The sequence below is a fragment of the Mercenaria mercenaria genome, chromosome 12, assembly GCF_021730395.1.
Source record: "Mercenaria mercenaria strain notata chromosome 12, MADL_Memer_1, whole genome shotgun sequence".
Classification (NCBI taxonomy): Eukaryota; Metazoa; Mollusca; class Bivalvia; order Venerida; family Veneridae; genus Mercenaria; species Mercenaria mercenaria.
Window position 1 is genome coordinate 51,771,741 of NC_069372.1, and position 12,559 is coordinate 51,784,299.

Consider the following 12,559-nt stretch of genomic DNA (forward strand, 5'->3'; position numbering starts at 1 on the left):
AGGGCCCGAACATGGAAAACTCTTTCCAATCAATAACTTGAGAACCACTTAGCCCAGAATGTTGAAACTTCATAGGAAGATTGGACATGCAGAGTAGATGACTCTTATTGCTTTTGGGGTCACTGAATCAAAGGTAAAGGTCATAGGGGCCGGAACATGGAAAACCATTTCCAATCTATAACTTGAGGACCACTAGGCCCAGAATGTTGAAACTTCTTGGGATGATTGGACATGCCAAGTAGATGATCCCTATTGCAGCCAACCATCAGTGTCTCATGGACTTTTGCTCCTGTCCTCTATTGACTTTTTGCCTATTACTGCTATGCATTAGGGGAGACATGCACTTTTTTACCAAAGCATCTTCTAGTTTTTCTCTCTCTTTTTTTAGTTCAATATTTTGTAACATGTGTTTTCTTTAAACACCAAACCAGTGTGTTTTCTTTAAACACACAACCAGTCACCACTGTACATTACATAATGTTGCAACCATTACTGTATAAAACTATTGTCTGGTTCATTTAAAATATGTTCCAAAGATGGTTAATAAGTAGAATAATAGCACTGTGCAATGTAAATTTAAAAAAAAAAAGCCTGCAGTCTCACATTATTACTGCAGTATTATATCTATTGTACACGTCATATTGTTGTCAATAACCATGTATAGATTCTCGTACCAGCTGTTGAAATCCCACGGCTACCCTGATTGATCTTTTTATCACCACTATCTGGGTTACTTTCTGTATCATTAATTAAAGCAACATATATATCTTAGAAAAATATTTCAGTGTTTTAATACATTTCTTATGAATCAAGTAACTTTTATTTATACTACAGACTAGTCGGTCGTGTTTAGTTTCATCCTTTGATATTTTCCAGCAATTCTATTTTCTTTAAGTTACAGTTTTATAATTTTTACAAAATGTTTTATAATATATTTTAAGAAAGAAAATATCCAATAAGGCCTGAATATTGTCATTTAAATTTACTGTTTGAAAGTTTATAGAAGTTTGTATTACCTCCCTTTAGGAATGAATAGATGTAAAGATGGTGAGTCCTGCTTTTACTGATCTTCTGATATGTAACATTGTGTAAAAAACAATATTAATTAAAATCTTAAATTACAGCACTGTAGTGTATTGGTTGTACAAGAGTTATCTTGTTAACATGTCTTTGGTGTGAAGTACCACAGAAAACTAAAGAGAACACCAGAGTACATTATGTGATGAGTTCAGGCCCTTGTGCATGTTGATTGTTCTTCAGAATGGATTTCTCCTTCATCTTTATGTTGGATTTTTGTCATTTCAGTAGAATGTAAATGATGAACTTGTCCTGTAGTAAAAAGCTGGATGAAATACTTTTGAAATAGTGTGTAAAACCATATGAAACAAAATCTGAAAAAAAATCTAAAATACCATTTTTGTATTGTTTTGTCCTATCAGGGCTTTTTCTAGGGGTTTTGGGAAAAAGGCCCCTGGTCATATTGGGAATTTTTAACGCGGTAAATTGTCCAATTTGGGAAAATATTGTGACAAATCAAGTGAGTTTTTAATTAATATATATTACTTTAAATCTTCAGTTTCAAATTTTTCTGGTAGACAGTATGCCCTTGTGAAATTTTGAGATTTTATTTTTTTCAGGATTGTTTTCCAATATTGCCAAAAATACAGTAACTCTTCATTTGTCATGTTTAAACTTTTGTTTACAGTTTGTTTTCACCAAAGTTATAACTGAAATTATCCAAATAGTAGAATGGCAAAGTGCTGTATGTTCGAGTGTAAAAACTGGGTCGCGAAAATAGGTGACAATTGATTTTAATGGTATAAGAACAACCTGTCAACATGTTTTGGGTACTTTATTCAATTAATATTTATGTTATGTATTTTGAGAGGTTTTTGCATACAAATCTTAAATTTCTTCAGCACAATCTTGTATTTAATTTTTGCCGAGGTTGCAGATGGTCATGTTACTAAAAGTAGAAACCAGTTGGTTTTTCCAACATTTTGTTTGATTTCCTTGGAAAACAAAACTAACTGTGCAAGAATTATCTTTGAAAAACAGAAAGTAACTGATTTCAGTTGGGAAATTTTTCATTGGATTGGGAATTTTTTGCTTCAGATTGGGAAAATGGAGCATATTTGGCATTTGGAATGGGGCCGAATATCGGCCCCGTGAGATAGGGTGAAAAAGCCCTGCCTATAATAATTTTAGGATACACTTTCGTGCATGAATGAATGAACTGATTGAATTCATGAAATGAAATGAATGAAAGAAAATCTAATTTCTATATGCAATTGTTGATAAAAAAAAAGTCTTAGTTGTTTCTTCACATGTGCCATTTACAAATTACATATTGAATCGTCTATCATAGATATTGTGTGTAATACATTTTTAGCTCACCTGAGCCAAAGGCTCATGGTGAGCTTTTGTGACCGCTCAATGTCTGTCATGAGTCGTCAGTCGTGCGTCCGTCAAAAATTTCTAAAAAAATCTTCTTCTTGAAAACCACTGGGCAGAATTACACCAAACTTCACAGGAATGATCCTTGGGTGGCCCCCTTTCAAAGTTGTTCAAAGAATTGAATTCCATGCAGAACTCTGATTGCCATGGCAACCGAAAGGAAAAAACTTTAAAAATCTTGTCTAAAACCGCAGGGCGTAGAGCCTTTAAACAGATATTTGGCATGTGACATCATATAATGATCCTCAATGAAGATTGTTCAAATTGTGCCCCTGGGGTGAAAAGAGGCCCCGCACTGGGGGTCACAAGTTTTGCATAGACTTATATAGGAAAAAACTTTAAAAAGCTTCTTGTCTAAAACCAAAAGACCTAGGCCTTTGATATTTGGTATGTAGCATTTCCTTGTGGTCCTCTACCAAAATTGTTCAAATTATAACCCTGTGGTGAAAAGAGACCCAGCCCTGGGGCGTCTCAAATTTTACATAGACTTACATAGGAAAAAACTTTAAAAATCTTCTTGCCTTAAACTTCATTGCCTAGGCTTTTGATATTTGGTATGTTGCATTGCCTTGTGGTCCTCTACCAAAATTGTTCAAATTATGCCCCTGAGGTGAAAAGAGGCCCTGCCCTGGGGGTCCCAAATTTAACATAGACTTAAATAGGGAGAAAAAAAAATCTTCATGTCTGAAAGTTCAAGGCCTGGGCCTTTGATATTTGATATGTAGAATTGCCTAGTGGATTATTAACAAGATTGTTCAGATTATGCCCCTCGGGTGAAAAGAGGCCCCGCCCTTGGGGTCACTTTTTATGTGAGTTATATAGGAATAGATACTTAAAAAATTATCAGATCATGTTTCCTAGACTGTTTAATTATCCCCTGCCAATGAAATCAGGAGGGGGGTATTGAAATGGCGTTGTCCGTCCATGCATCTGTGTGTGCGTGAGTCTGTCCGTCCGTCCGCAGCCATTTCTCAGTAACTAGCTGGTAGAATTTCATGAAACTTGAAATAAACATGAACCAACATACTGCAATGATGCCCGTCAAGTTTTTTTTTAGATTGGTCAATTTCCCTTAGAGTTATTGCCCTTGATTTAATGAAAAATGGCCAAAAATGTCCGTCCGCAGCCATTTCTCAGTAACTAGCAGGTAGAATTTCATGATACTTGAAATAAATATGAACCAACATACTGCAATGATGCCAATCAAGTTTTTTTTGGGATTGGTCAATTAGAGTTATTTTCCTTGATTTAATGAAAAATCCACATCTGCAGCCATTTCTCAGTAACAAGCTGGTAGAATTTCATGAAACTTAAAATAAAAATGAATCAACATACTTCGATGATGTCTGTCATTTTTTTTTTTTTCAATTAGTCAATTTTCCTTAGAGTTATTGCCCTTTAATTGTTTGAAAATCTACAGATTTGTACATAACAAACCAACCAATTGGTAGAATTTCATAAAACTTCTTTCATTCTTTTCCATGAACATTTATTATAAACATGTGAAGTTGTGTACCCACACCTGGTCACCACCTTGCCTTCGTCACACAAACTCCCCCTCCCCCCTCCCCCCTCCCAAAAAAAAAAAAAAGAAAAATCTTCCCTTTTTATTTTCAAACCTTCCATGAATATTTATCAACATGCAAAGTTGTACTGTTGCCCCACCTCACTCCTCCACCCAGTCATCATTTCATTTTTAATTTTCCATCCATATTTCGATATTTATAATCAACATCGATGATCAGTGAAAATAATCGATGTTTTGTACCCTCACCTAGTCACCCCAGCTGCCCCCGCTGCCACCACTCCCCTTACCAAAAAATAGTATTCATTTAATTTCTGTTAAATTGATTTTGACAAATGAAATTATTTGCTTCTTTTGCTTCTTAGTAACATCCTTAACTTTTTGCCGGATATATTTTTTTCCCATTCCTGACCACAAACCCTTCCGGCAGGGGATACCAATTCATCGAATTTGCTTGTTATAATTACCTGATGACCACAAGCGATTAGGGGTCACTTGACTGTGACCTTGACCTACTGACCTACTTTCGTGTTTTTTTAAGATACAGCCTTGAAATTTGGATGACATGTACAGTTTTGCACATCGATCTTAAAACTGACTTTCAGTGACCATGAATGTGTCCTACTGACCTACTTTCTAATATTTTAGCATCAGTGTGCCATTTAAACATGTGGCTCATATTACTCAGGTGAGCGATTCAGGGTCATCATGACCCTCTTGTTTGAAAATGTCATGAGTGTGTTATTATTACACATCACTGTTTCTTCTGCAAATGGTTTTGATGACAATTGGTAAAACAAACTTCAATTTTCTTCGAATGTTGATCAATGTTTGTGTAGCTCGAAACCATGGATAACTCCAGCATTTTGCTCATCCCCTTGCGACCTTGAGCAAGCATTGTTTCACTGTAGTAGTACTGTTCTGTAATGGGAGAGAGGTTTCTGTAAATGATGGGAGAGAGGTTTCTGTAAATGATGGTAGAGGTTTCTGTAAATGATGGTAGGATTTTCTGTAAATAATGGTAGAGGTTTCTGTAAATGATGTGAGAGAGCTAGGTTTCTGTAAATGATGGGAGAGAGGTTTCTTTGATGAAAGAGAGGTTCTGTATTCTGTAATGGAAGAGAGTTTTCTGTAAGTTGCCGAAGGGTAGTGTCTGTGATGGAGGAGAGACTTCTGTGATGGAAGAGAACTTTGTTCAGCCATTATGACCACAATAATTTGTGTTTGAAAAGTACAGAATGTCATTGTTCTTAATGGAAAAACAAGATAATATGTCTGCTTCTTGAAGCCAGATATATCAAGTTGGAGATTTCCTTAGTTAATTCTGAGAATGTATGGACCTGAATTGTCCAAACTGTTTCCTAGGGCTGATTAATCAATTTACTGGAAAGGATTGATTGCTCCTCTAGAAAACGAATACAGGAATATTTAATTGAAAATTTGGGATTTCACTCAGACAGAGTTATGGTCCTTGATTTTGTGAAAATTACACATAAAGTGCTTAAATGTTTGTGCTGTATTTGGCTTAAAATGTATCTTGGCCCTCTGTTTTAATTAGTGTGCTATTCCTAGTCCAGACATATAAATAACAAGTGCTCACCCTATTATAGCTAAAACTGTATAATTTTACTGATAATTGGTTTTATATCCTGGTAGATTCTTCATCAATGTCATCATCATTGTCAGTTATTCAACAATTTCTGAGATTTTCTGGAGATTTATCCATCAATTTATGCCATTATTGACTTTATTATTTGTGGTAATGAGTTTATATTAATGGTACATGAGTGTAATGTGGTTTGGTTCATTTTGTTCCATTTGTTTATAGTTAGTGCTCTCAATTTTGAGAGCATTTGTCATGTACTAATGACATAGATTTCTTGTTATTCTTCAAATATTATATGTAATATGTTTAATATTACGTTATGGAGTGTAGAATATCATTATTAGATAATTGTTCGTGTTTGACTGTAACTGACAATTATTTAACACTCAGTCAACTCAACTCTGAGTTCAACCTGTATTAAGCAGCCACCAAAGGGATAGACACAGTCAGGCTACTTAAGACAGGTAGCTACTTAAGACAGGTGGCTACTTAAGACAGGTGACTGCTTAAGATAGGTGGCTACTTAAGACAGGTGACCACTTAAGACAAGTTGATTTTTTTTTTGAAGTTAATTTGGGAAGTCAGTTGACCTAGTAGTTAAGGCAATTGGCTATTTGATAAATATGGCTGCTCTCAGGAAGATTCAACAGCTGTATTTTATTGTGTTTATACACATGCTATAAAGAATAATGGAATTTATTTAAGCTTACCTCCCTTTATTTCATAACAATTAAAAACTAAAATGTTTGAAGGGCATTCTCTCAGATCTGTAAGAAACCAATATTAATTGACTTTCATTTTGTATTCTGATGTGTGCAGCTGAATTTACTGTGTGGTTGACAATGTAGTGGGATTTTCTACGAATTTTATACACTGCTCAGAAATGGTTCAATATATTGATAATGCTGAACCCACTTAATTGCTTACATTTTACTTTTAATTTACATTTACTGACAAAAAGTACTTTTGAAAAAAATTCTGTGAAGAACTTCCATAAATCTAGAAGCATGCTCTGTTTAAGGTGAAGGAGGAGATGTTTGTCAAGAGGAATTATGTTCTTAGTGAACATTGTATATGGCTCTTTCACTTCCACTTTCTGGGGTCATTATCAGAAGAGATTTTTGGAATAGGCGTAATAGATACAAATAACCAGCATATATAGTGTTACTAATAAGGCACGAAAACAGAAATGTTCTTGCCTATATGTAATGAATTCCAGACAAATTGGACAAGTGCTCTCTTGGGAAAGCTAATACAAGACTTTATGGATAATTTGTTCTCCTTAGATTGTAAAAGATTTCACTAGTCTTGTTAAGAGTGAGGCCTGTAATTTCATAGACTTTCTTGGAATGAGATTATTGATCTCTGGGCTTATTTGGAATAGGTTGCCAATCAGTGTGATAGTTCAGGTTAAAGAATTGACACCAAGGCATGTAATTTTAATTCTGTATGTCTTTAATTAGTTCAGTTATCTAACAGCTCACTTGTCTTGGTTTCAAGCAGGAAAATTAGGAAGATCCACAAATTGATGTTGAAAAGAAGTATATTTATCCCCCTGCTGAAGGCGAAAGGATATTAATTTAGTGTTGTCCGAACAAACAAGAGGACATTAATTTTGTTGGGTACTGAGGACAATAAGTTACAGTAAATTTTATTCATTCCATTCTGCTTGTTGGGTGCTGTCTGTATCTGTTGTTGGGTATTTTATAACCTAAGAAATACCAATTCATTAGAACATCCGTCTGTCTGAAATTGAAAATGTTTATAAAGAAAGTATTTCAGCTAGAATATCACCAAACCTCAAATAAGTATCATTTAGCACAAGATCTTTGCTCACATTTAGACTCTGTAAGAGACTAGACTTTTTCTCCTTGATTTGGTTAAAAATAGGGAGTTTTGTCTGTACTTAAATAGCCTATTGGTGGATCTTCATGAAACTTGATTCAGGTAGTTGTTCTTGCACAACTTCCGTCAGGATCTCTCCAGTAACTGCACACTTAATGCCTTTGTTTTAAAATTTAAAAAATCGAACATAGCAAAGTAACCCAACAACAGTTCTATATGAAATTTAATAAAAGTGAAGATCACTGTAGGGTTGTGCATATGCAACGATTGTCAGGATATCTTAACTAATGAGTTACTCTAGTTTCATACACAAATAAAGAGTGAGTTACCCTGGTTTCAACCAGTGTAAGGTATTATATTAGACACATTATACTTTCTGTCCGAGCTCAGTTCCTTACCTCCGAGGAAGAATCCTGTCCCTCAGAAAGGATATATTTTTTTCCTAAATAAATCACCAATGAAATTGAGTATGTTGTTTCAAGCGTCATTAGATATAAAAACCCAGCATAGTATTACTAATAAGGCACAAAAACAGAAATGTTCTTGCCTAAATGTAATGAATTCCAGACAAATTGAACAAGTGCTCTCTTTGGAAAGCTAATACAAGTCTTTATATGGATAATTTGTTCTGCCTTAGATTGTAAAAGATTTCACTAGTCTTGTTAAATGTGAAGCCTGTAATTTCATAGACTTTCTGGGAATGAGATTATTGATCTCTGGGCTTTTTTGGAATAGGTTGCCAATCAGTGTGATAGTTTATGGTTAGAGAATTGACACCCTGTCTGTATCAGTTTATTTATCAGTTCATTTGCTTTAAGTAGAAAAAAGTTACTGTGGTACCCTGATTGGGTTAATGCCGTGATTGAGTTTGACAAGATTAGGAATTTCACTGAATTAGCTAGATGTTTTAATGCTTCATTTATAGCTGAAACGTTCCATACATTCAAAATTGCACAAAGTTAAGGTAGTTTCTGTTTCTTTCATTTAAATCCTATTTCTTCAGGTCCCTGAAACATATGTATATACATTGCTTTTCATGCTAGTTACCTGCATTTTCAATCTCAGTTTATTTACAAGTTTTTTTTGTTGTACTATTTCATGTTTGTTGTGTGACAATGTTCATTAAGCGTAAATACATGAAACTAATTACATAATAAAAGGTACTTTAGTATATAATACAGCTTAATGTTCTGCTCCTGAATATCTGGGACATATTTTTCATCTAATATATAAATTCTAGTATTCAAAAAATGTTTAAAAGTGTCCCTGCTTTTAAATAACATTGGTGTACATATTTGCTGAGGAGCTGTATAATAAATTATCTTGAGGTCACATGTTGGAGCTTCTCTAGGGTTATGATGACTGTCATCTCATTAGACGCAAGACTGCCATGGTTTGCTAGACTGTAAGTGGACAGTGAGATTGACTGCATGTATAAAAAGAATTCATCTTTTCAAGTAATAGATGTAAAAAAATATTTAAAGATACCATTCTAAAGCTGGTACACAGATTGATTGGTTCTCTCTCTTGATTTGACTCTGCAGCTTCATGGAATTTCAGTTTGCATATTATTAGTCCCCTACTGGTTGAAAACCAGTTTCGGGGACTATAGGAATGCACTTTTCCGTCATTCCGTCCGTCCGTCCGTCTGTCCGTCCGTCCGTCCGCAATTTCGTGTCCGGTCCATAACTCTGCCATCCATGAAGGGATTTTAATATTACTTGGCACAAATGTTCCCCATGATGAGACGACGTGTCATGCACAAAACCTGGACCTCTAGCTCAAAGGTCAAGGTCACAATTGGAGGTCAAAGGTCAACAGGGCTTTTTTCCTGTCCGGTCCACAACTCTCCCATCCTTGAAGGGATTTTAGTATTACTTGGCACAAATGTTCCCCATGATGAGATGATGTGTCATGCGCAAATCCCGGACCCCTAGCTCAAAGGTCAAGGTCACAATTGGAGGTCAAAGGTCAACAGGGCTTTTTTCCTGTCCGGTCCATAACTCTCCCATCCATGAAGAGATTTTAATATTACTTGGCACAAATGTTCCCCATGACCAAACCTGGACCCCTAGCTTAAAGGTCAAGGTCACAATTGGAGGTCAAAGGTCAACAAGGCTTTTTTCCTGTCCGGTCCATAACTTTCCCATCTATGAAGGGATTTTAATATTACTTGGCACAAATGTACCTCATAATAAGACGATGTGTCATGCACAACTTTCAGACCCCTAGCTCAAAGGTCAAGGTCACACTTAGCAGTCAAATGTTAACATAGCATGAACAGGGTCTGTTTCGTGTCCGGTCCATAACTCTGACATTCATTAAGGAATTTTAATATCACTTAGCACAAGTGTTCCCCATGATGAGACGACGTGTCATGCACAAATCCCAGACCCCTAGCTCAAAGGTCAAGGTCACAATTGGGGGTCAAAGGTCAACAGAGTTTTTTTCCTGTCCCGTCCATAACTCTGCCATCCATGAAGGGATTTTAATATTACTTGGCACAAATGTTCCCCATGATGAAACAACATGTCATGCGCAAAGCCCAGACCCTTAGCTCAAAGGTCAAGGTCACAATTGGAGGTCAAGGGTCAATAAGGTTTTTGCCCTGTCCGATCCAGAACTCTGTCATCCATCAAGGGATTACAATATTACTTGGCATAAATGTTTCCCATGATGAGACGACATGTCATGCGCAACACCCAATACCCTAGCTTAAATGTCAAGGTCACACTTTGAGATCAAAGGTCAAGAGGATTTTTTTCCTGTCCGGTCTATAACTTTGTCATGCAAAGCAGGATTTAGATATCAGTTGGCACAAATATTCCCCTGGATGAGACAACATGTCATGCGCAAGAACCAGGTCCCTAGGTCTAAGGTCAAGGTCATATTTAGAGGTCAAAGGTCAAATTCAAGAATGACTTTGTACGGGACATTTCTTCTTCATGCATGGAGGGATTTTGATGTAACTTTGACCAAATGTTCACCACCATGAGGCACCCTTGTTTTTAGAATTACGTCCCTTTGTTATTACTATAAATAGATTTTATTGTAACTTTTTTATTACTGGCGGTAGAGAAAAATCGAGACCACTTTTCTGTGGTACAGCATGAATGTTACATCCAATTTTTAGGTGTATTTTGAACTGATTTTTTTTTTTTTTTTTTTTTTTTAAAGATTAATTTCCCTTTGTTGTTACTATAAATAACTTACATGATAACATTTTTATAATCAGCCAAAAAAATTCAATATGAAAACAACTGTAGGTTTTTATATATATAAATTTTAATCCAAGTGTTTTGTTATAACATATTGTATATATAGTACAATATTGTTTATACATCATTGACAGATATCAGTTCATTATGTTATACTGCAGTAGAGAAAATTAGGTGCCTTCCAGTAGGGGACTTTGTATTGCATGGCAATACTTCATTCACTTGTTTAATTGTTGTTCAGATGAATATTTATTTTCTATTTTCAGGTGGTATCACAGGTGGAATAGAAATATGTATAACATTCCCTACAGAATATGTGAAAACACAGCTTCAGTTAGACGAACGATCGGGCGTAGCCCGCAGATATACTGGACCTGTAAATTGTGTTCAATTGACTGTTAAAGACTATGGTTTTAGGGGGCTTTATAGGGGTCTTCCAGTGCTTTTATATGGGTCTATACCTAAATCTGCAGTAAGGTAAGTACCAGAAACATCACGTTAAATTAATAACCTATGCAGTGATCTCCCATTACGTTTACAGCAAAGGGACCACTTTGAGTAATCTGTTGGGGTTTTTTTTATAGTTTGATATTAGATTTTAGTGATTGAAAATGTTTTATTTTCAGAGATTTAAGACTAATGTGGGAACCAAAATCGAAAAGTAAAGCATTTCTTTTCAACAGTCAAGTGTAGCACTAAGGGAGATAATTGCTTCTGTGACAGCGGTCATTCATTTCCCATGCACCTGTGTTTTTTTATGTGTGGGAAAGTTGTTAGTTACTTGTGGAGAAGAGGTCAGTACTGATAAAGAATCCTGGGACACTGAATAGGTTGAATGGCTGCTGCTACATAACTGAAATAGATCCAAGGAAAATTTTCTATTCTTTTGTTGTAATCCACAAGTTCGTATACGCATGAAAAAGTTGTTTTTGCCCAAAACATGAAATTACATGTCCACAAAATTAAATAATTTCACAGTGATCCCAGCATAAATCCCAGCTACTTTACTTTAGTCCACAGTTATTTTGTTTTGGAAAACAAATAGAGTATGTGTATGGTATGATAATATTATGGAAAAGGTTTGATTCCCTTTTAGTTGAAAAAGAACAAAATTGTTTTCCTTTTCACGATACAGGTTTTTGCTTGCACATTTGAAATCTGCTTTAAAGATAAACTCTTGCATCATACTATTAACAAACTGTTTAAATTGTGTAGTTAAAGATCAAGGTGCAGTATTTCACACCGAAAAGATATTACATCTCTGTCTATATAACTTATATGGTGATAAAAAGTAAATAAAAAATATTTGTAGATAAGAATAACTTTGCTTACCTATAATAAGAAATGTTTCTCAATTTACCAGTTAAAGAACCACTTGCATAGTTTTATTTGGCCTGGCTTTATTTGTATCTCGGAGAAATAACTATTTTATGAAAAGACAAGAAGGGGACTCCACGGCCAGGTAGAGACGGCCTGGCTAATTTGAATATCTCAGCCACAGAGGCAAAGCAGATTCGAAAAATGAACATTTTTTTCAGTATCTCAGAGAATCAGTTTTTTCCTGAAAAGTCTAGGAAGGTCTCCATGGCCAAGTAGAGATGGTTGCCTCTAGCTGCAGCAGATTCAAAGAATCTAAGAATGATTGAGTTACATGGTGTAGTCATACACAGCAGAGGAAAAGTTAAATTGTAGAACCAAGTCCTATAATGGAAAATAAAACAAGCTAACTTTTTATAAGGCTAATATTATCTAAAACTAGAATCCCAATTTCACGATCAGATGGGCTCATTAATTAAATGTCTTTAAGCAGCAGGATTTGCATGGAACTATAATTTGGCGTCTGAGATTTTAGGAAATATTGTACAGAATCAATATAGAGCCGCGGAACCTTATCATTTTGTACTGCCA

The 12,559-nt window shown here is 35.3% G+C and overlaps 1 protein-coding gene across 1 annotated transcript in view; it reads left to right on the forward strand.

The window, feature by feature from the left end:
- The window catches only part of LOC123533588 (putative tricarboxylate transport protein, mitochondrial), a 42,434-nt gene that overhangs the window by 15,900 nt on the left and 13,975 nt on the right, over positions 1-12,559 (forward strand). Inside the window, exon 2 of the mRNA XM_045315291.2 lies at positions 10,918-11,128. Within this exon, the coding sequence (XP_045171226.1) occupies positions 10,918-11,128 (211 nt within the window). The remainder of the gene's footprint in view (positions 1-10,917; positions 11,129-12,559) is intronic.